The sequence below is a fragment of the Hibiscus syriacus genome, unplaced genomic scaffold (assembly GCF_006381635.1).
Source record: "Hibiscus syriacus cultivar Baekdansim isolate YM2019G1 unplaced genomic scaffold, ASM638163v2 tig00110015_pilon, whole genome shotgun sequence".
In the NCBI taxonomy this organism is placed as follows: domain Eukaryota; kingdom Viridiplantae; phylum Streptophyta; class Magnoliopsida; order Malvales; family Malvaceae; genus Hibiscus; species Hibiscus syriacus.
In genome coordinates this window covers 1192176-1217516 of record NW_024062564.1, presented here as the reverse complement: position 1 = coordinate 1217516, position 25341 = coordinate 1192176, and the positions used below count along the sequence as shown (strand labels likewise).

Below are 25341 nucleotides of genomic sequence, written 5' to 3'. Positions count from 1 at the left end.
TATTGGCTATGGATTATGTTTTATTGGTTAATAAATGGTAACCATGTAAATAAGATTATGAGCTTACAGAATAATGGCAAGTATATTGGAAAAATAAGCTTACAAGCTTATAGAATTTAAATGGTAAGTATATTGGAAAAATAAGCTTACGAGCTTATGGAATTTAAATGGTAAGTATTTTGGTAAAATAAGCTTACGAGCTTATGGGATAAATGGTAAGAGATTTTATATTATTTTGATCATGGTAAAATATTGGATATGTTAGTAAAATGATTTTATGGAAATTTGATTTTTGATATTGAAAATCATGCATGAATTGTATTGCACTGTTAAATGTTTTAATTGTCTCACTAAGTATATACTTAGCGTGTGATGATTTTCACGCGTAGGTAAAAAGCCAGTAATGGAATAAAGAGTTTAAAGCGTCATAAAAGATCGAGAAGTATATTTCAATATCAGTAAGACATCTTAAGTTGTAATGTTAGTTTTATTAGTGGCGTGTAATTATAAATGTTTTATTAATTTTGTTAAACAAATTTGGAAACTAAATGGATTTTGATTGAATTTATATGTATTTTAGAAAGTTATTGTAGCATGAACAGTAACCACGAATTAAGAGAATTTCTAGAATGATTTTGGGGTATCGATTCCCCCTACAGGGAACCGATTCCCCTACTGTTCATCGCCATTGTACACTGTTATGTTCACTATTCACTATTCATAAAAAATCTTTTGAATTAAATTGGTTACAGCGAAACATGATTTATATGATATGATATTTTTATAATATCATTTACTATTTTAAGAAAATAAATTTTAAATCGCTCACAAATTACGAAATGGTTTTAGAAATTCGGATAACATCTATAATCTGTATAGGTATAACTATACGGGTTATGGGTGTTACAGGTTTGGCTTCTTGTACTGACGGGGTGCGAACAGAAGTTGCCTTGGCATTTTAATTTGGCCCCTCAGCTTCTTTACTTGGTGAACCCTCAGCTTTATCCTCTTCCTCTGGTGCTTCTTCCGACACTTCTTGATCAGCTTGCACAGTTACAGGGGGTGAATCATCTTTCGGTCTTCCCCAAACTTGTCTTCAACATTAATTTGTGTACCACTTCAGAGGGTTAGCACACTGCAGCTCTCCTTGCCATGAGGTTTGGTGACTTCAGTGTCTCTCGGTAAATGTCCTGGTCTGCGTTCTTGTAATGCCGCGACAATTTGACCAACCTGACTCTCCAGCGCCCTCAGCGACGAACTATGGCTCTGAAGTGGGGCCCCTTGATTTTTGATTGAGGTCGCATGATCTTGCGGCATTGTCTTCGTTGTTGCAATAAACTCTTGCATTGTGGCTTCCAAAGAACTAGTGTTTGATGAAGATGGCTCTCCCTTGTTATAATTTTGCCATGGAATATTCGATTGATAATTTTGGGAGTCATTGTAATTCTGCTGCTGAGCTGGTTGAATAGCATTGTTGTTTTCTTGATTTCCCCATGAAAAGTTTGGATGTTGACATCATCCAGGATTTTATGTGTTGGAATAAGGGTTGTTGTTACCTCGATTAAATTTGCCTATAAAGTTGATGGATTCTTGATTGGTTGGGCAGTCACTCTCATTATGATTCTCGTTGCATAATAAACATGCCGAATGAGATGCCTTCACTTCTCTCACTTCACTTGGCCTTTGCAAATTCTTCAACATGTTGGTGATAACAGCAAGTTGGGCGAACACGTTATCTTTATAATCTAACTCGAAAGCTCCGTGTGACTTGTGCCCAGCTCCAAGCCGTGTGGATGGAAACTGATAATCATTAGTGGCAATCTTATCTAGAATGTCAAATGCCTCTGCTGGTGATTTGTCAAGCAGCGTCCCATTTGCTGAGGCATCTAGCATCATCCTCGTGGGTGCGTTTACTCCATTGTAGAACATCACCACTTGTGTCCAATCTTGAAAACAATGATTTGAGCACTTGCGAAGCAATGCCTTGTATCGATCCCAGCACTCATACATCGACTCGTCATCAGCTTGACGAAAAGAAGCAATGTCGTTCCTCAGTTGGGTGTTCATGTTCAGAGGATTATACCGCACCAAATTTTTTTTGTACAGATCAGTCCACAACTCCATTGAACCCGCGGGAACGCCATTCAACCAAGCCCTTGCTCGATCACGCAGAGGATATGGAAACATCTTTAACTTCAAAACATCTTCGTGCACTCCTCGTTGGTGAAAAAAATCGCACACCTCTAAGAAGTTACGAATAAGCTGCCTAGCATCTTTATTTGGCATGCCCCCAAATTGCCCTATGGAATTCAACATATTGAACACGACAGGTTTGAGCTCGAAGTGGGCTGCTTGAATTTCTGGTGCCACAATTCCAGGATTTAAATTATCTAAGACCAGGTTTAAGTGATCACGAATAACTCGAGGCTTGACTGCATTCCCAACATTTAAATTTGCCCCGGCATTCTGATCATCCTCATGACCAATGCCTTGATTTCCGATTTGGTACATGTTTGCACATTGAGCTCGTCTTCTTTGCCTAAAAAGCCTCTCGATTTCAGGATCAATTGGTTCTAATGGCTCTTCAGGGTTGCTTATGGTCATATACTTAGAGAAACCTGAAAAATTAAAGAAAATAAAAAATAAAGCTAACTAAAAAACCAATATGAACAAGTAAAATAAAAATGCTATGACAAATCAATTTAACTTCCAGTTGCCAATTCCCCGGTAACGACGCCAAAAACTTGTCCGCTCTTTGTGAGTACTATAAATAAGTGCGGATGTGTATGCAAGTATACACAATCGAACAAGTAATAAAGTGATAAGTAGAGTATCGTCTCCATAGGGAATTGGATAAGTCAAATAGGTTTGTCAAGGCACTTTACTTTGTCACCTAAGTTAATGTTGTGGCAAAATGAGATGGATGTTGTGGAAATGGAATAGTGGTATGGTAGCTAATGGATATGTTGCGGCAAATTAAATTGACGCATGCAAACAAATGGAAATGTCAAGGCAAAATAAAAATGCAAATACTAGATTTAATATATATAGGACTTTAGCTTTCTCACACGACAAGCTGCTATGGGATTGAGTGGTAGGAGTCACTAGGAAAATCTAAGTCTATTTCTCTGAATGGTATTTCTTCTATGCCTAACCTGCCCGACAGAGTCTACAGTGGTACCCTATGCTATCTCTAGTAAGGGACTCGATAGATTAAAGATGCCCTGGCAAATCCGAATGGCGTAAACCCCTGTAGTGATCCTATTTGTTCAGATAACAGGATATGTCTCGGCAATACCTTTTTGCGGCAGCATTAACATCTAACATATTGTTTTTGTACAGCTCCTTTTAGTCGAATGAAATCTTAGCCTTATCGCTAAGGTGGATTAGGCCTAGTTACTACCTAGAACCCCTTGTTTATGTAGTTCCTCCCTAGCGTCTCTTGAAGACTAAAGATAAATTGCCAACGCATTCTCTCAAACCCTCAAGCTCTCTTAAAGAAAGGCTACTCTCGTAGCTCCTACAACCTTAAGGCACTAAGTTTCACAAACAAAATAGAATAAAACATAGAAAATCAACCATTCATTGCAATAAAAACTTAAGCATCCAAGTGAACTCGCACCAAATAGGATTAGTTCATGGTGGGGTTCGAAATAAACAAGCACAAAGCAAGTTTCATTCGTTCCTTACAACCCAACAACAAAATATGAAAGCAAGAACTAAAGGGAGGAGAAAAAGCCTTCAACGTTCACTGCCAAATGCCTTCCTCAGCCACCAAGAACTGCTCCTAGTGAACTAGCTCCTCTCGGATGCTTAGAACGCCACTCCCTTCGGCTTGTCAAGGAGAAATGCCACGGCAAGTAGGATTGACGGAGAAAGATGAGACATTCCCTCTCTAACTTTTTAAGCTCAAATATGGGTGGAACCAAAATCTTTTTCATTGTGGCTTCATCCTCTATATATAAGGGGATAAAAACCTTAGGAATTGGTGTTGAAATTCCTAGGATACCCCCAACTTTGCTTGATTCTCGTGAGCATTGGGCAGTGGTCCAGCATGGGGCAGTGGTCCAGCATGGGCATTTGGAAATAACCCATGTTGGGTGGTTGGCTGAGCACCTGACATCTACAACATGGTCCAGCATGGGCGGCATGGTGCAACATGGCATGTGCAGTGCTAATCCAGGTGGATTTATCGCTCTTGGTGAAAATGGTGGACAACTGGCTTCAAAAATATCTTCTCGCACTTTGCTCGCATTCGAAATGTCAATCCAACTCGGCATTTTCATTCTGCTCAGAGGTCTCCTAATGTCATGGCATTTCCTTTTTTTCTTTTCCTTGCTCTCAATTTCTACACATCGTTAGACAAACACCTTCCCCATAAAGCAGCACTGATGGCAAAATAAATTCTGCGGCAAAACGAATTCCACCACATGCAACTATATGTTCCTAAATGCATCTACATGGTCCTAAATGAGATCTTAGACATTCAATAACTTAAGTGAAAAGGTCCCAAAATACGACCTTTTTATGGAGTTATCATGCACCAGCTCAAGTTGTTTGGGAGGGCTTGATCAAACTGGAGCACCTTGATGAATTTATAGAATGGATATTGTACTAAGAATTTTCAAACAAATTCACTAATTTGTTCATTCTTTTTACAGGATCAAGATATAACATTTACAGTCCCTAACTTTTCACAGACTTAGCTAGAACTACTCCTCTTTTATAAAAGGAATAAAATGTGTAAACAAGAAAACCCTTACAAGGTAGGTGTTTACAAAATTAAGCTCACAAAAATAAGAACTAAAGATATACAATTAAGCTCACGCACAAATATTTACAAGAGAAAGAAAAATAAATATTGAAAAACTTTTCTTTTGTGTATGAATGTTTGGATAGGTGTTGGTAACCTTCTTCAAGTGTCTTGAACTTGTATTTATAGGTTGGAATGTGTTTGTGTCCTTTTCTAGCCTTTGGGGATAAAATCTCTGCAAAATAAAACTGCCCAAGACAGAGAGTATTGGTACTCCTTTGGTGGGTATCGTTATTTTCTTTGTTATTTTTAAATATGCTAGTTGTTACTAGCTGTTGGGCCTGACCAGTATCGATATTATGCTCATGGTATTGATACTACTATGTAAAGTAGTATCATTACTTCTTTGGGTATCGATACTTATTTTGCAGTCTGGAATTTGAGCTATTTGGAAAAACATATGGTAGTATCGATACTACCTAGAGAGTATCGATACTTCTCTTACCTTTGGTATCGGTACCACGTGAACAGTATCGATATTTTTCACGCAGTATCGATACTACGTAATCAAAAAAGCATTTTGTGCTCAAATTCTATTTTAATGGAGTTTGAATTATTTTTGAAAACTTTTGAAAAACTCTGAACAAATTCAATTCAAGTCCAAAAACATTTTGCCTTAATTTGTTATATCAAAACATTATAAAACATAATTCAACAATCTCCCCCTTTTTTATATAACAAAACATTTGAAAAATTATTTTTGGTAAAAATCTCCCTTAATAAAATATTTCATGAAAAAGAAAAATATTTGGAAAATATTAAAGCTTCCCTTTTTTCATTGAGAAATTGAATTTTTCAAACCTAATAAAGTGATTTACATAGATTGTGAAGATCTAAGAAAAGAGGAACAAATGCTGAATATTAGACATACATGTAGAGAGGAAAATCGATGTGCTAATCGTCTTACTAATCTGACTTTTAAGAAAGAAGAGGGAGTTCACATTCTGGACAACTGTTCGCTTTTTGTGAGTACTATAAATGGGTGTGGATATATGTGCAAGTATACACAATCGAACAAGTAATACAGTGATAAGTGAGTATCGTCTCCACAGGGATTGGAGGAAATTTAACAAGTTTGGTCAAAGCACTTTACTCTGTCACCTAAGTAAAGTTAGTGATGGTATGTACAAATGAGAATGATGTGGCAAAATGAGATGGATGTTGTGGAAATGGAATGGTAGTGGTATGGTAGCAAATGGATATGTCGTGGCAAAGTGGATGGAAATGTCAAGGCAAAATAAAATATAGATACGGGGTTTAATTGTTATGACTTTGTCTTTCTCACACGACAAGCTACTATGGGAATGAGTGATAGGAGTCACTAAGGAAAATCTAAGTCCACATCTCAAAATAGTCTTACTTCTATGCCTTGTATGCCCGACAGAGTGCACTGAGGTACCCTATGCTATGTCTAGTAAGGGACTCGACAGATTGAAGATGCCCTGGCAAAACTGGTTGGCGTAAACCCCTGCAGTGATCCTATTGGTCCAGATAACAGGATATGTCTCGGTAATACCTTTTTGCGGCACCATTAACATCTAACCTATCTTTCATGCTCAACTGCTTTTAGTCGAATAAAATCCTAACCTTATCTCTAAGGTGGATTAGGCCTAGTTACTATCTAGAACCCTTTGCTTCATCCCTAGTTTCTCTCGAACACTAAGGATGTGTTACCTAGGTATTCTCTCGAACCCTAAGTAATCTCCTAAGGAATGGCTACTTTCGTAGCTTCTCCAACCTTAAAGCACTAAGCTTCATAAACAAAACATATTATACCATAGAAAAACAACCATTCATTGAAGTAAAACATAAATATCCAAAATGAACTCCCACCAAATAGGATTAGTTCATGGTTGGGTTCGAAATAAGCAAGCACAAAGCAAGTTTATCCGTTCCTTACAACCCAAATGATAAAATATGAAAGCAAAGGGAAGGAGGAAAAGCCTTCGACGTGCATTGCCGGAGCTTCCCTCGGCCACCATGAACTGCCCCAGCGAACTAGCTCCTCTCAGACGCCTAAAATGCCACTCCCTCAAGCTTGTCGCGGAGAAATACCGCGGTAACTAGGATTGACGGAGAAAATGAGAGGCCTTTTTCTCTCTCTATTTAAGCTCAAAACGACGTAAAACCAAAGTCTTCTTCATTGTGGCTTCATCCTCTATTTATAGGGGAAGATTAACCCTAGGACTTGGTGTTGAAATTCCTAGGATACCCCAAACCATGCTTAATTCACGTGAGGATCGGGCAGAGCTGGCAGTGATCCAGCCTGGGTTGCTGGCAGAGTACCTGGTATAATCCCGCTGGAGAAGCTTCAAGAACAGACAGGATCTGCAATGGGCGGCTCGGTCAGCATGAATAGTTGTAGCAGCGCCGATCCCTCCAGGCGAATCCTCGAGGTGGATTTCACGATCAGAGGTCACGTGAAAGTAGGGGATAACTGACTTCGAAAATATCTTCTTTTCTCATTTTGTTCGCTCTCGATATGTCAATCCAACTCGATATTTTCATTCTGCTCAGCAATCTCCTTATGTCACGACATTTCCTTTTTTCTTTTCCTTGCTCTCAATTCCTGCACATCACCAAACAAGTACCTTCCCCATAAAGCAGCACCGCTTACAAAATAGAATGTCGTGACAAACCTAATTCCACCACATGCAATTATATGCTCCTAAATGCACCTACATGGTCCTAAATGAGCTTTTAGACATTCAATAACTTAAGTGAAAAGGTCCCAAAATGTGGCATTTTTACGGAGTTATCAACAATCTACCAAAATAGATAATAGAGTTGTTAAAAAAAGATTTAAAAAGAGGTGTTGTAATATAGTAGGCTATTATCCACAGCCACTTCATTTGTACAGAAAAAATTAAAGATCCAATTGCATCATCTAAGATCAAAACACAATAATAATAATAATAATAATAATAATAATAATAATAATAATATAATAATAATAATAATATATAAAGAGAAAAATCACATACGTATCATATGCTAGCACATCCTTTCACTTCAACCACTTGAATCATTAATATAATATTAATATATATTAAAATTACTTTCAAACCCATATTTGAGGTAGAGGGGTGAAAAGCTGGGATTAGTGGAAGATTCCTTGAATCTCGGCTTGACATGTCTATATTTCGTTGATTTTATTTTATTTTATTTATTTATTTTGATTTCTCTTTGATTCACGTCACTCATCTTTTCGTTATCCCTTTCTTTAATTGTTAGCATTTACTATCCAACTCCATATCAAGCATAGCATGTTGCGTAAATGTTTCGTTCTTCTCTATGTCACCTCAATTTTTCTGAATCATTCAAATTACAAAGTCTTTTGCGATCATACTTTTACAATAGCCAATTTTGCTTCTAAATTGTTAGAAAAATGTACTATTGCAAAATGAGATGTTGGCATTGACTAACATAAATAATAAATAAATAAAATAAAGATAATATAATTACTATGCCATGAAATCACTGTTTTAAAAGTAATTTCGTTTAGATTGATGTAATCTTGAAATTAAATGTTATACCCTCAAGGTTAACACAGTTTTTCAGATTTCGTACACTCGAAATAAAGAAATGAAACTAACTTGATATTGTTATTTTTAAAAATAAAGAAGAATATACGTAAAGAAAACAAGAAATTGATATATAAAATAATGAAGTATAGTTTGATATTTATAAGAAAAAAATAAGAGGTAAATCAATAATAAATAAATGTGATATTTATTTATTTTATTTTATTGTTTGTATTATCCAACGGTGTGGATAGGCGTTAGATAAATATCATTGGTTTTTTTGCCCCAATACTAGGAAAAACTTTTTGGGATATAGGGTTGTCAAAAAATTATTTTAAAATCTACGACATTCTCTACAATACACGGAAAACTCGTCAGGTCACAAGTTCTATTAAAATAATATTTTTTATTGTTATTTACTTTACAATTATTTACAGTTATATACTTTACCTAATCTAAGTAAGTCTCCTAAACAATATTTGTTGCCGGAAGATGTCTAGTCCCTTTAAGCACTGAATTGATACATTCAGCAAGATTGGTTGTCATATGACAACCAAGCCCGTTTCTGAGATTTTGGCGGCCCTAATCAGATGTTTAAATTATAATTTGTATTTGTGTCTTCAATCGTATTGTGTTTATCATTATTGTGAACATAACAAATGATATTGTGGTCGTTGTAAGTATTGTGGTTATGAATTTTTAATAACATATATTATTGTGGACATAACGATTGTTGATATTGCAGTTTTGGACGATGGCTTTACAACTGCATAACAATCATTGTTGTTGTTACATATCGTTATTTAAGTAATTGTTCATAATAATAAGTGTTAAAAATAATTTTAAGAGTAGCTTCATAATAGTAAGTATTTGAAAAAAAAATGAGTCACTAATAACAAACATTAAAAAATTTAAGAGTATGCTCATAATAACAAATAATAAAAAATTAAACCTCCAATAAAAGTATTGAAAAATTAGATTCATAACAACAAATAAATATTAAAAAAAATTGAATTTTAAAAATGTGTCCCTAATAAAAAAATATTGAAAAAATTGGACTCATGTTAATAAGTATTGAAAAAATTGGGTCTTTAATAACAAATGTTAAAAAAATATTGACAAAAAAGTATACATTTATATAAATATTAGAAAAAATAAATTATAAAAACAGACCTATAATAATAAATATTAAAAAAATAAGCCCAAAATAATAAATATTATAAAAGATTTGAAATCATAATAACAAATATTTTAAATAATGAGGGTCCTATAATACATTATAACAATTCTGGGCACTGGGCATGTGCCCCTCTTGCGTAGGCCCAAATACGGTATTGATGACCGTACATTAACCCTGATCATCATATTCAATTAGATGAGTTATAGAATAATATCTTTGTTATATTATAGATTTTCACTATCATGCATGAGGTTTCTTTTAAGGAATGACGACGATCTTGTTAGTATGATTAAGAGATATTTTTATCATTCTTTGCCTAATTTCGATTTATTTGTAGAATTCGTTGATCTTGACCTTCCTCGTATAATTGAGGATATTGCTTCTATCTCGAATATCCCATCAACTCAAACAAATGACGAAGAAACAAACATAAATAATGGAGATTCAGAAGCATGATTCCAGTTTGTACTTGAACGACAACAAGAAAAAAGCATGAATAATTGAAGAACTTAATATTACTTTTGACGAGTCTATTAATTACGAAGATTAAAATATTATAACGAATGCTGTTATGTTTGTGATTTTATATTCTTTTTTTCACCTCTCCTCTAAGTAAGACTAGAAATCAAATTTAAAATTTATTAAAAAATTTATTACAATTTCTTTAAAAAAATAAAAATAAAAATAGTAATATAATATAATCTCATATCTAAAAATTATTTCAATTCAAATAACGTGTTAGAAGAATTCAAATAAATAAAAATACTAATATAATATACATCTAATATCTAATAATTATTTCAATTCAAATAAAATTCAAGCGTTGGGAATGGGCATGGACCGAACCCTACTCGATCGGAACAGACTTTTTTTCTTCTAAAAAAGTAGATTCAAATTGGGTCGGATCAAATTTTTTTAATATTATGTTTGGTCGGGTCGGGTTCGAGTTTAGGGTGAAAATATTCAATTTGATTCAAAAAAATTGTAATCTTACCTTATATATTTAGGGATAATTACAATAATATATCTCTCTATATTATTTTATTTTAATTAAATCCCTATTTTTAATGAATAAAAATAATATTTTTAATAGATATATTATTTTGAGTCGGATCCAGTCGGATTTGAATTTTATCTTAAAAATCGGGTTGAATTTGAATCAGGTGAAATATATATATTTTTGGGTTGAGTGAAAGATTTATAATTTTCACGTCGGGTCGAATGAACCGAAAACCCGACCGACCCGACCCAACCTATGCCCATCCCTATTCAAGTGTAACATATGTTGTTAGTCACAATTTAATGGATTTTTTTATACCGCAAATGCATATCCGACAGTATTGTTTCAACGATTATCATCTTATACACTGATGGTGGAAAAATTTATTTCTATCCAAAATTTAAAGATTATATATAATGTTAAATGTGTTATATCATCTTTTATTTATTTGATTGGTTAAGCTATTCATCTTTATCCAAGCAGTCGCAGAGTATGTGCACGTGTTATCGATTGATAAAAAAAGTTATGAACAAATATTATTTTATAAGTACAGATTCTATTAAAAAAATTAAAACCTAATAGTCTCGTAAAACTGGAAACGAGTGCACGAGGTTAACCAAAATCCCGAATTAGAATGAAAAATATAAAAGATATAGATGGATTGATAAAACTAAAAATTTAAAATTTAAAATTTTTTATATTAATTATTTGATTTTATATCGTTTAAAATTTCACTCATAATTTTATATCTTTAAAATTTTAGTATAACTTTCTGAACTTATAGCTCTTAACATAAAAGTTTATGTAGGTCTGTAATAAAAAAAAAAAAATTTAGAAGCAGCATAATTCATCTGAATTGGACTGCCCTAATTCTACTCATTCTGATTTTTTTGAATGACCGTCCAACCCTCCTTAAAAAAACAGCCGTTGAAGAATTGCAAAACACAACGATCAATCCAACGGTAGCCACCCCTTTATTCTCCTTTCCCTTTTGTCCTAAGATCCGTTATCAACGGTCCAATTGTTTAATTCCAGAATAACGTGCCTTATTAAATTATTTAATACAACAATTATAATAAATTAATTAATGTCACGACCAACCATCCTATTTTAAAGGGCCTCACTTCTCTTCCAAATTCACAGCTATTTTTTCTCCTAATTTTCATAGAAAATCTTTTCCTTTCAATGCCATAAAATTTCTTTAGAATCTTCTTGCTATTCAATCTTGCTTTTTGATTATTTGGTCACCAAGAAACTCGAATCCTTCCTCTCTCGTTCTCGGATTAATCCAATCCACTCCACCGCCTGCGGTCAAACCGGAGCCTACACATCTCCCAGACTGACACCAGCGACCGCATCGCCATCGCCATCCCCTCGTTATCTTTAAAAAAAGAATGGACGAGATGGAACTGAAGAAGATTTTCCAGGTGTTCGACAGGAACGGAGACGGAACGATCACGAAGAAAGAATTAAACGATTCGTTGGAGAATATGGGCATCTTTATTCCCGACAGTGATTTGACACTTATGATTGAACGGATCGATGTGGATGGCGATATGTGTATCGACATCGACGAGTTTAGCGAGTTGTATCAATCGATTATGGATAGTAAGGATAATGAAGAAGAAGATATGAAGGAAGCTTTCAACGTTTTTGATCAAAACAGAGACGGCTACATTTCCGTCGATGAATTGAGATCCGTTTTGGAATCACTGGGACTTAAGCAAGGGAAAGCGATGGAAGACTGCAAGAGGATGATAATGAAAGTAGATGTAGACGGTGATGGTAGGGTTAATTTTATGGAGTTCAAGCAAATGATGAAAGGAGGCGGCTTTAGTGCATTGGCTTAACTTTGGATATGTAGGCTTCTTCTTCTTCTTCTTCTTCTTCTTCTTGGATCTGTAGATAGGGTTTGATTTTATGAAATTGGTTTGGGGATTTGGTGGTTTTATTGTTTCTGCTTCTCAACTTTTTCCAATGTTAATTTTCTTTGTTCTTTGTATATGATTTGCTTAGATGATATTTAAGAAGGAATTGTTTTTTCTTTTGTTTTAATCGGATTTGTGTTATTTTTCCATGTGCCTACACCAAACAACAAACCCGATCCCAGAATAATGAGTAAGCTATTCGTTGTAATATTAGAAATTAGACTTAATATAACAATTTTGTTCAAATTATTCTCTTTTTCATGTTATAAGTGAATATAGTTATAAGTCAAAGATGGTACGAGTGCTTATTGTCAGATAACCGAGAGTCTTTCGAACATAAATTTAACTATTTTACGATGAATATTCATATCCACCCGTGCTCGAACCTGAAACCTGGTCCTCAAAGGAATGAAGGATAACAACCCCTTGACCTACTATGAATTTCTTCTTCAGGAGGTTGGATGAGGTGATGTATGCCCTGGGGAATGACCGCGCGTGTTTAGGGAAACATCTAAATTTCTGGTCGAATTCTAGAAGAAGAAAGTGAAAGAATCAAGGGCTGCTTGTAAAACATATTGACCTCCAATATAATCGAAGTCCAACTTATGGGTAGATTCAGCTGAGCGTCTTCCAACCACTCCAAGGAAATTAAAATGTTACAATTAGGTCCTTATTATGTACTTAGGTTCTCGAGTTATCAACCATGTTTCAAATAGCTTACAACCTTAATTCAGCTTATCTACTTTTAACCACTATTCAAAAGCTCAGTTCCTACTCAAACTCTAATGTAAATAATCCAGTTTAAAGTCGAGCATACGAATCATTCCTATTGGCGAACAAGCTCAAAAAGTGAATTGCAGCTTTAAAAGTTAAACTCAATCGAGCTTAACCGAACTACGACTCGTGAATTTCAGGTTGAGCTCGAACTTCTTACAGTTCGACTTGACTTGATTACACATTGGTTACAATATATATATATATATATATATATATATGTTCTCAGAGTGAATCCTAAGATACAGTGTTTATGCTAATGAACTAAAATGTCAGCCTCAGAAGAGCTGATTTTAGCAGTGACATGTTATGAAATTAGGTCTAATCCGATCCCACATAAAACTTACCGGTGGTTGTGGCTAGTTAAGCTACAATCATCGAGTTCAACCCTTTTCAGGCTATCAACTATCTCTTCAACTCTAATCGACATGAATTCAGCATGTTCTTCAAGATCTTTGAGAATCATCTGTAGTTGTCGTTGAAATGCAGCAGACCGTTCTTTTTCGCGCTGTAGCTCGTTGTATAGATCCTGTATTTTTTTATCCTTCTCTTCCTGAAAAAGCACCAAACCCGGAGTCAGTTGCAAAAGCATCATTGCAAGTGTCTAAGAGTAAAGGAGCATCATGAGCATGATTGTCGACCCAAAAAAATCCTCGTATAAAACAAGAAATATGGATTGATAGAAGGTATTATCATTTTCATTTTAAAACAAGAAATTTTCCAAAAATTTAAGAATCATGTTAGTACAATGGTTGCGGTGAAAGTTGAGCATGTTCACTCGTGAACTGTACATGCATTATGGGTTGACAACTTTATGAACAAACAAACAGCAGTTCATGGCATAATAAAAGTTAGAGAGGAAGGTTAAAATAGTTAACTGAACAGCTACAGATGAGAATAATTCATGGTAACATAGTATCATGGTCAAAAAATTCGTATTTACACTAACTTGAAGACTAGAATAGTTAAATTGGTCTAGTTACCAAACTCAAGCCACTAGTATACAGTTATCCCTCTTTCCTATGCTTCTCTAACTCTTAGAAGCTACTTCACAAGTTAAATAATCTCCCATTTCTAGTATAAACTTCTCATAGAATCTTTTGGTAACATAATAAAGTGTAGGCAAAAGTGTAGGCAAGTTGCCAAACATCGCATACCTTTACGTTCGTTCTTCTTTGGTCTCTAGTATGAACTTCAATGCAGCTTTTTGGACCCAAATGTAATGCATAAACCACAACGAAAAAGATTGAGAATGAGGTTCAATACTGGATTACGAGTAAAGGCTACATTTTCTTGGAAACTTCTATGCAGTTCACATACTCCCCCTTTGCACTAGCTCGATATATATGAACATGAAAAAAAATATTTTCTAAACAAACACCATAGGTATCATGATATTCTCAAACCATTTCGTTATTACCTAGCCAATATGCCCAAAATGGAATGCAACCCTACAATATATCTAATGCCTAGATCCACAAACCAAGCATAGAACCTGCATGTATAACCGTTGGCAAAGATCTCTTCACAAATTTTTTGAGTGCCACACAGAGTTCTTAGCATAAAGTTTCACCAGACTACTTTCAAGCATCTAAGACTTACCTCGGTGAGCATGTTAACAGTTGGCAGCTCTCCGGGAAATTTGCAGTGTGCCATTAACTTGTGGCTGTGTTCACGCACGAATTTGGTAACAACCCATTTACCTCCATCCCTAGCTGCCAACCTTATCATCGCTTTGCACCCTTCTCTTGTAACCGGCCTTGGAGGAAGAACCCTGTCTTTTCTATGTGTATGCTTCGCCGCTCGAAAGCCTTCTCTAGAACACACAAAATCCCGTCCAATTATAGACATGCACTTTAGTGAGTGTCGAATCCGATTCGTTCGTATGGTAAACCCAGTGCTCTTGGCATATTCGAAATAAAAATCCCTTGCATTATCTAGGGACTGAAAAGTCATCCCAGTATATGGCTCCAAATTCCCTAAATCCAAAACTTCACTAGCTTGTTCCAATGAAACGATCTCGCCGTTCATTATATTGTGTTCCTCCAACAGTTCTTGTCTGATCCCTTCATATTCGGCAACGTTAACCGCAGATTCATCCTCGGAGCTTCTATCCGTATCCGAAAATTCATGTGGACCAGCAGTCCCTGCCATTGGTACTGCAAAACATGAAATATACTAATTACTAACACAAAATCTACCTCCTCGACCATAGTTTTCCTCACTTTTTATATATACACAATATAATCTTGTAACCAAAAGAAATATATAATCTAATTCCATTTTATCATGCACTTTGAAAATGAATTTGAGATGAAGCAAAATAAGTAACCAAAAAGAAGGGAAAGTAAAAGCCACCACCAAATTATGATTCCAACATTATTTTCAGTTGAAGAAATTTACAAACCATCAAAACGAAAATCCCAGTACAAGACCACATATTTTCCTCTTCTACACAGCTAAAAGTACAGCAAACCAGGAAAATTATTTCTTAACTTGAAAAAAAAAATCTTCAGTTCTTTGTACACTGCTAATTAAAGATCAGATTTTTTTTCACTTCTTACGAAATTCAGAACAAACCCAGTTCATAGATTGCCAATCTAAAGTTCCCAAACCAAAGAAGTTAAAAGTTGAATGGCATTGAAGAAGGTATAAAGCAGAAATGAAAAGAGAGGATAAAAGAAGCTTACAATTGCAGAGCTTGGTTTTTGTATGTTCCCTTTCTAGTCTTTGAAAAGGTAGACTTTTTGCTGTTTGTCTTCCCACCAAACACGGGGGATTTATACGCAAGGAAATTTTGGCTTTAAAATCCGACACTCATTCCAATATTTTACCACTTTCTATGTCCGTCGCAAGAGAAACTGCGAGGGGGTGGGCAACAATCATTTCTTATGGGTTTAGTTTATAATTTTATCCTTAAAGTATACATTTTTTTCATTTCACACCATTAATTTTCATTTTCCCCATTGCCCTCAAATAGGGGACGGATTAGGGAGCGTTAAGAGACAGTTATCTTTTTAAAAATTTTAAATTATCATACATTTTAGATAGTTTTCTAAATTTTTCATCAATAGTATATTTTATCCCTTAAAATTTTATTAGTTTGTCCCATAATATAAAATTATGTATTTTTCTCTGCCTCAAAAGTAATGTTCCATTATAAATCCGTGTAAATTATCCCATTTGTTCGAAAAAAACTGCTAGAATAATGAGGTGAATTTTTTCCCATGGAGCATAAAAATTATTTTTTGAATTAGGATGTTTGCTACAAATTTTATGAAAGACTATGCGGTGATTTTTAATAAGTTTATAGATTATACAATAACTTCCACTTACTGTTTCCTAAAATTTTAATAATAGTCTAAAGATAAAATTAAATAATAATATTTTTTAATGTTTCTGCGTCATCAATTTAACGGGAATGAGGGTGGAGATGTAGAATGATATTTTATTATACCTCAAAAATATTGATGACCGTAATATAACGTTTCAAACTTATGTAGTAAAAGTATAAATTTACTCAAATATTATTGACCATTGGTATAGTTTACCCCATTTTTTCTACGTCTCCCAATTCTGAATTTGGGAACTCAGAAAAACATTTGACCTTTATTGGTGGCTCGGCGCACCTGCCGCCGTTGAAATTCATGTCTCAAGCTCTTCTTCTCTGAACGTTTTCTCATTGAAACCCCCACAGTATCAGAAGAACAAGGTAAATTCTTATCTCCTTCCACTGCTCTACTATCCTTTAATTCCCATTTTATCTTCATTTTCGCTTGTTTTTTTATTGTTGGGTGTTTGGTATTTGAACGATTAAGTCATAAAGTCGATACATTTTGGTTCTCCTTTATGTACTTCTTTCAGTTATTAGAAGTCCAAAATTCAATATTTTTTCTCCTTTTTTCTTGGGAAATTCTTTCCTCTCATATTTGCAAATGTGTGGAGATCGATGTAATTTGATGTTTGTGCCTTCTGTTATTTAGAGCAAATTAGTGAACTTATTAAGAGGTACTGTATAATTCCATTTTCTAGATGAATCTAGGCTTGTTGGTTATTACTCACTGTCATAGTACTAAATTACGGTTATGGTTGATGTTGCAGCTGCGGTATTGCGGTTGTGGATGTTGCCGATACTATGACGTGATTTATTTTTTAAAAGTAAATTCGTCTTTATGTTGCGGAAATGATTTGTGGCGTCACGGTGACTTTGGAAAATGTTACAATACGGCCGTTACATTACGTTATGGCCGTTACAGGGAACCATGTACAGGCATGGTGTTCGAGTCAGCGGAGGATGCTAGGGAGTTTTATGAAATGTATGGTCGACGTATGGGCTTCACCATTCTGAACAATCACACGCGTCGATCACTCAAGGATAATTCAATTATCGGTTGAGAGTTTGTTTGCTCAAAAGAAGGTTTTCGTGCAGAGAATATGCAAAGAAGGAAACCAGAGTTTCCCAATCACGGCCTGTGACGAGAGAGGGATGTAATGCAATGCTGAGAATAGCAGCAAAAGGTGGGGGGAAATGGGTTGTCTATGGTTTTGTTAAAGAACATAATCATGAACTGAATCCGAGCAAAATACCACCTCGACGGTCACATCGAATTGTCCTCTGTGAGGTATGTTAGTGTAAGTATTTCGGTTTAACCATTTCTAGAGAAGCTAACAGCTTCTGATTTGGCCATTCCCTTTTACAGCTAAGCTTCCTGCAGTTACATCCTCTTCGAGACCGGCCTCTTGTACTCATTAACTGGATTTGTTTATAAATGTAGCTCAATGGTTTGCCCTTATATGAGTTAACTTCTGATTTGTAGGATGAAAAAGATCTTAAAATTCGAGAATTTTCCTCGGGACTGCATTGCGAGAAAAAGAAATGTGCTGCATACCAAGAACAGCTTAAGATAGTTTTAAAGTATATCGAAGAACACACTCGGCGGCTATCCTTAAAACTTAACTTGGTGTCCAACAATCTGAGGGAGCTTAAATCTGAAGACTAAGGCAGCTTATTTTCTAAGATAAGCCTCCTGAAATCTCTTCTATGCATAAGCAGATCGGTTAACTTGCGAGTTACTTTACTCGAATTGCTAGTTACTTTACTCGAATTGCTAGTTACTTCGATTTCAAGAAATACCCATTTTGACATTCTTGTCAAACTTATATCCGGACATGAGTATGGGGATATGATACTTGAAGACCCTCCAAAGACGTGAAAGTTTTGGAAAAAAAAATATCGAACATAATGCATCGTACGTCCAAGTCCGAGTAGAATAGCTGTCTATAATGTTTGTTTATATGCAACTGCTGCAATAGCTTATGTTTATGAACTCATCTTCTTCTGTAATCTCTTAATCAGAGAGAATGTTGTTTAAATACTTATCAATGGCAGATTAAAGTAATGATGTTGAAAGTTTTCTTTCCATTTCAGTTGATTCTCGAACCGTGGTAGTTGTTATCAAAGAGGTCAGTTAATTGTATCTCTGAATGAGGAGATGATTACGGTTCGCATCTTGATTACTCGTTAGAGAACTTGATTTTGATCTTAGTTCGAGGAATAATCTGTTGTCGATGATTGCTAATATATTGTGTCCTCCCAGTTTCTCGATGACTGATTTCATTTCAGCCATAATTTGTTCACAATGTATGCCTTGTAGTTATATGAATAGTCTTTGTTATGAGAGGTTTTTTTAATGAGGTTCATATGTTTCTTTCTAAAAAAAAGGGTAAACTACTCAGTTGACCACTTAACTATGTAATCACTGATCTTTCAATTTTGTCAATCACACCACTTAACTATTTAATTTGTTCAACCATACCACTAGCCGTTAGTATTTGGCGGAAATGCTAACATGACAGTTAAAAGAATTAGTATATTTTTTAAATACTTTACAAAAAAAATAAAAATAAATTTTTTAACTGCCATGTCAGCATTTACGTCAAATATTAACAGCTAGTGGTATGATTGAATAAATTAAATAGTTAAGTGGTGTGTTTGACAAAATTAAAAGATCAATGGCACAAATAAAAGGACTTTATAGTTAAGTGGTCAGCCGGGTCGAGTAGTTTACCCAAAAAAAAAACACACAAACTAGAAATAGTCGGAATTACAGAGTCATTTAACTCTCATGTCCTCTTTTTCTTCTTCTTTAATGCATTACATTTGATAATGCTGCTCCCTTCTTTCTTTGCCATGTTTTTTAAACCTTTCTGATTGCTGGTCTATTCTATAAATATATTGTTTTTATTTTTAAACTTATTAAAATAATAGTGCACACTATAAATGTTTACCTAATTGTTGGCTTAGGTTACCTTTGGATGAGAGTAAGATTGGTTCCGTTTTAGGGAGTATGCATATATAAGTGAAGGAAGTGGAGATTGTAAAAGTATACTGTTTAACAACCCTCGAGTTATATTTCTCAATGGCAACTAGCAAGAAGAGCAATGGCGTCCACGTCTTGACGATCCCATTCCCAGCCGGCGGCCATATTCTTCCCCACATGGACCTAATCCACCAGCTCCTCTGTCGTGGCTTGACCGTCACGATAGTCGTCACCCCCAAAACCCTTCACTATCTAAATCCTCTTCTATCTCTTCATTCTTCCACCAATGTTCATCCACTTGTTCTTCCATTCCCTACTTGTTCTTCATCCTCTCCCATCCCTCCCGGAGTCGAGATCATGCAAGATGTTTCCTTAGCACCACATTTCATCGAATCGTTGAGCAAACTTTTCGATCCTTTGGTTCAATGGTTTCAAACCCACCGGTCCCCTCCGGTCGCCGTTCTCTCTGATATGCTCCTTAGTTCCTGGGTCAACTCACTTGCTTCGTCTCTTAACATCCAAAATCTGAGTTTCAGTGTTCTTAATCCAAGTACATTGTTTCCCTGGATGTCAAGGTACCTAAATTATGGTTCTGAAGATGATCCTGACACAAGGATACATATGGGAATTGCAGCAAGCTGGGGTCTTATCTTCAACTCGTTTACTGAGTTAGATGGTGACAAAATGCATATGATTAAAGATGAGTTCATCCACCATGATCGAGTATGGGCTATAGGGCCTTTGCTCCCTATAAAACCTAATGGCACCGAGAGGGGTGGACCGGGTTCCCTTCCCCGACATCAAATAACAGCATGGCTTGATTCTTTTCGTGTCGATAAATCAGTGGTGTACGTCGGATTTGGAACCCAGATTTCGTTGTCCAAACGACAAATGGACGCATTGGCTTCGGCATTGGAAGAGAGCGGTGTTCCGTTCATTTGGGCCGTCAACATCATCGAAGAAGATGGCGGAGATCAGAACATTGTTCCGCAAGGTTTTGAAGAGAGAGTACGAGGGAAGGGACTAGTGATCAAAGGGTGGACGCCACAATTGACGATTCTAGAGCATCGAGCTGTCGGTTCATACTTGACTCATTGTGGGTGGAACTCGGCATTAGAGGGAGTTATGGGTGATGTTTTGTTGCTGGTGTGGCCCATGCAAGTCGATCACTTCGACAACGTCAAACTGTTGGCTGAAGAACTGGGAGTGGCCATACGAGTCTGTGAGGGTTTAAACACTGTCCCTGATGCGACCGAACTGGCTCGGATCTTGGCTCAGTCTGTGTCTGTGGACCAACCAGAGAGGGCTCGAGCCATGAAACTAAAGGAGACTGCATTGGCTGCAATCCGAAAGGGTGGGAGTTCAGATAAAGCTTTGGATTGCTTAGTACAACAACTTTCCGGCTTAAGTGCAGGGTCAATTGTAAACAACTAGAAATATCCACTCATTCTACCTAATTTCAATACTCGATAGTCGATACTCCCCTGTTTCTAAGTGTAAATCGGTTTGTTTGAGCTTGTTAGTTGTTTAATTTGGTTTTAGGTTATGTACTACATTTAGTCCTATTATTGCACCCTACTCGTTTTAACAATCAACAAATGAAATTGAAATTCGGTAAGTCGACCTCTCTAAGTGCAGCACCTACAACTCGTTTTACGACCGACTCAGTTACTTATTTTCTCGTAGTATAGATCTTAACATTTTAAATTATGAGAGAGAATTATTCTAGAAAGATATAATTATTTTTTAATCATTTCTGTAACTATTACATCTATGTTACATATATATAGATTTTGTAGCGATATTGAATGAGTGAATTTATTACGTAATTTCAAAAATATCCACAATAGTATATTTTTATTAATGTTTACAAACCAAAATACATGCAATCATTCTAGTCTAATTTGAGTGAATTTATCGCGTGATTTCAAAATTATCCGTCCAGTTACTTTCTGTATAAACATAAAATTCAAAAAGAAAATTATGGAAAAATATAATGCAAGTATAATATAAATTAATTATTGAAATAATATATTTTTTATTTTTTTATTTAATTAATGATACTCCACACGAATTTTATATCTAATAATTATTTTAAAAATAAACAATTGTATATTGATAAATTAAAAATAAAAACATAAAATCACATTTGCCATTAAAAACTATTAAAACCCAATGGAGCTAATTTTTTAATTTGTATCAAGGGATGGTGGCAAAACCGACAAAAGTATTTATTCCCACAAGTAATATATAGTGTTTAAGAAGAATAAAGACTGAAAAGATGCTGTTTGTTTTCTAACATAATAATTGATTTTCTTTATTAATGGCGTATCATAATTGGTTTACCTTTAGTGGAGAAGATGCCCAAGTTGGGCCGAGGTATCGTTGGGCCGAGGTATCGTTGGGCCGAGGTATAATTTCAATAGATTTTATTATATTTATCATTTTAGTCAAACCCCAACTTATGATAATTTTATCCTCTTATTTTCTCTTTAATTAAATATAAAATAAGGATTTAAAATTATAATATTTTTCTATTTAGGTTTTTGAAAATAATTTTGGTCAGAGTAACTGTTCAATGTCCTATTTCGTAATCATTTTTAAATCATTCATAAAAAATACCTAATAAATACATTACAAGTGACTAGTGACGAAACTTGATGATAGAGTTTGAGGGACAATTTAAACTTTAAAAAAATTCAAAGGTTTATATTAATTTTTTTTTAAAAATTGAAGGGTTTAGTTTATAAGTGTACCAGTCTGTCTCGTACCCCCTCAATTTGTAGTGTCGACAATACTGCGTGCTGTTGCGTCGAGGGATCGATCGCATGGATGGTGGGGGCTTCAAAACGTTCGAGTCTCCTATCTGGCAGAGAATTTTCAATAAACAAGTGTTGTGGGGCGGGCGCGTAGTTTAGTATCACCTAAATGGTCATCTCCCTCGTCGGTTGACAATGTCGACGGGTAGTCATTCTACTCATATTTTCCCCTGTGCTGCCCAAGGTTCACCCTTAAAGAGTCATAGAAACTTAGAAAGTGTAGGGTGGGCGAGGGTGTTGCTCCCTGATTCAGTGACTCTACGGGATGTCCATTGAGGGAGAGCTCTATCTCATCTCTCGACTTCAGCGTATATACTAGCCACCTCGTATAGACTTGGCTGATTCTAGTTGGCATTTAAGGCATGCCTCAGGCGATCACTTCGAAGGCTGCTAACACATCCGTTAGGCTACACAGAGTGGTGGGAAAAACATTGCATTTCAGCTCGTCGGATGCCCCTATAAGGTCCATATAATTTTTGTATTGTAATAAGTGATTCGTGAGGTCTCTTGTTCATTGTAGACCTCCTTAGGCAATTTGAATTGCAGGGGTAAGAAGTGTTTAGTATGTGAGGTATATGCTCTTCCATAAACCATTGTGATTATTTTGTTTGGTTTGCTCGTTAAGGTGGTTGTTGTGGTTGACAATGTAATTCTGAATTTAGTTGTTCTAATTTTGGGAATCTATCTTTAACTGATATTGAAGATTAAAAGTAGTCTACGTTCATTGCACCAAATGTTAATGAAAACAAGTTAATTTCGTCGATTGTTAACGATTAATCTCTTTTGATTTAGATGAAGAATCACAACCGATGAAAAGATGATCGTTAGCTAGTGGTTTTCTCTAAAAGTGGTGTAGAGAAGAAGATAATCTTTTCTAGATGAAAACTTGGAGAGAAGAATGTGAAAGATCAGAAAGTCTTATTTTCCGGTCTCTCTCAAGATATATATACATATATATACTTTGATCGTAAAACGATTGATGTTAAACTTAGGATCATCATACTTATTAGAATGCTGACATATTATGTAAATACGACTATTAACTACTAGATTTGACTGTCAGAGTCATGTCAAGAAATAAAACATCTGACAAAGATGACATTTTTGGTAAACTTCTGAATAATTCATTTAATGTGTATGGTCATCTTTATAAGAAGGCCTTTGGTGCTCTTAGAGAGTTTTCTCAAATATATATATATAATATTAAAAATTTAGACTATACAAACATTATTATTCTTTTTCATAGGGAAGAAAAAAAAAGAAAGTTGAATTAAATAACTCTTTCTTAATGTCTTTTTTTTTAAAGGGATGTACTTTGCATGTTATTAAGAGGTGGAAACATACAAAAATACGACACTCACGTAGATCTCGTTAAAAAATATTCTTAACTTAAATGGAAGAAAAAGAGTACACTACGACGTCCGAAGTACAAATCAAACCAAGCATGACGATGACAGTAACTCACCCGAAAAAGATAGCATTTATGCCACACACTTAGGCACCCACAGCCACAACCAATTAGTGGGAAGGCAATGAAACCAACACTAAACCTGCTTTGATTTTAAGATACTCGACTTCAAGAGACCAAGCAATCTTTAATTCTAAACTTACTTCTTGAAACTTTAATGGAAATGAGCAAAACTATGAACTAGAAGAGTGGAGACATAGACAATTCCACCAGAATTACGTCTCGCTTATGCTTTCAGACCAAATCAAAAGTAGCTTCTACATCACAGACAATTTTGTAAGACCACAGGAACCGATTATCGCACCATTTTGTACCATTCTCTTTCTTGACCATGGATCTATGCTTATGAAGCGATTGACCATTTTTCTTTAACGAAAAATTGATCAAGTTTAAACACAGACTTGACTACATTGATTTGGGATTTATCGTAGAGCAGCCATTACTGCCCACACCCTTGAGCACCCTCAATCACACCAGATTAGAAAGGGAGCCATGAGCCCCAGAAAACAAGCACCCTTCAAGCGCAAATGTCTATATTCCCACTGATGTTTTACATCTTGTAGCCGAGAGATCGAATCAACATCTGATCAAACCAACAAACTCGCAAACTCTCCAACTGTCCAGAAGAACAAGGCACAACCAAAGTGAATGACCCAACAAACAAAACACCAACATTTCAAGTAAGGACTTCCACGTTCAATTCTTCTTACACAAGAAACCAAGGTCTTTGGAGCTTTCATATAGTCTACAAATTTCGGGATTTATCAACAACTGACAGAAACATAAACTTTGCAGCACATGTGGGTACCCGACCAAACAGAGCCACCACATCCAAAGTAGCAGGACAGTTTTAACAAGTTACATTAACAAGGTTAGGGAATCGAACACAATCCAAAATGGAAGGACAACAGAATGACCTTTTGCTTCTGCACCAAAAACCCAACCTCAACATAGCCAAATCATATAGATGCCCAACGCTGAAACTTTCTTTTATTGTAAAGGATTTCATTTCGGCACAACCAAATAGTCCTTATAACAGCAAAGAAGGCCATTCTCCATACTGGTTTTGAGGAAACTTTTATTGGTTGGTTTTCCCACAAGAAGATGAATTCTCGAACATTACCAGGGATCATGAGGTTAATTCTCCACTGCCAACAAAATCTTTGCCAAATCCCCCACACAATTGGGCAATGGCAGAAAAGATGAATAACTGATTCATTAAACTCTCGACACCACACGCAAATAGGGGGAACCACAATCGTAACGCCCCTAGCAACTAACTCAACAAGTATCGGGATTCTTTGATGAGCCACCTTCCACACGAATGCTTCAACTTTAGGCGAAACTAATTTGGCCCATACTAACTTCCAACACCTATCCTCCTCGGATCCGATGCTAGATAAACTCTCTAGAAATATTTGGGAGAGTAGACTCCAGAAGGGGACCCCACCCAAACTAATCTATCAGTGCCCAAACCACATTTCTTTGCTCTATTTAATACATGAATGGACTTAT

The 25341-nt window shown here is 35.4% G+C and overlaps 4 protein-coding genes across 4 annotated transcripts; 3 read left to right on the top strand and 1 right to left on the bottom strand.

Annotated features, from left to right (window-relative positions):
• Positions 1 to 11645: 11645 nt before the first annotated feature.
• Positions 11646 to 12572, top strand: LOC120212647 (calmodulin-like protein 7). The gene has a single exon (XM_039210878.1). The coding sequence runs from the start codon at positions 11912 to 11914 to the stop codon at positions 12365 to 12367; it is 456 nt and encodes a 151-aa protein (XP_039066809.1). The 5' UTR covers positions 11646 to 11911; the 3' UTR covers positions 12368 to 12572.
• An 897-nt stretch (positions 12573 to 13469) lies between these two features.
• LOC120212703 (protein FAR-RED ELONGATED HYPOCOTYL 3-like) lies at positions 13470 to 16022 on the bottom strand. Its single transcript, XM_039210925.1, has 3 exons — positions 15910 to 16022; positions 14822 to 15378; positions 13470 to 13772 (listed from the first exon to the last, which is right to left on the bottom strand). The coding sequence occupies exons 2-3, from the start codon at positions 15371 to 15373 to the stop codon at positions 13563 to 13565; spliced, it is 762 nt and encodes a 253-aa protein (XP_039066856.1). The 5' UTR covers positions 15374 to 15378; positions 15910 to 16022; the 3' UTR covers positions 13470 to 13562.
• A 1432-nt stretch (positions 16023 to 17454) lies between these two features.
• LOC120212649 (protein FAR1-RELATED SEQUENCE 4-like) lies at positions 17455 to 18335 on the top strand. The gene is made up of 2 exons (XM_039210880.1): positions 17455 to 17841; positions 18037 to 18335. The coding sequence occupies exons 1-2, from the start codon at positions 17716 to 17718 to the stop codon at positions 18217 to 18219; spliced, it is 309 nt and encodes a 102-aa protein (XP_039066811.1). The 5' UTR covers positions 17455 to 17715; the 3' UTR covers positions 18220 to 18335.
• Positions 18336 to 19638: 1303 nt separating this feature from the next.
• LOC120212774 (flavonol 7-O-rhamnosyltransferase-like) lies at positions 19639 to 20973 on the top strand. Its single transcript, XM_039210967.1, has one exon. The coding sequence runs from the start codon at positions 19639 to 19641 to the stop codon at positions 20971 to 20973; it is 1335 nt and encodes a 444-aa protein (XP_039066898.1).
• The last annotated feature ends 4368 nt before the right edge of the window (positions 20974 to 25341 follow it).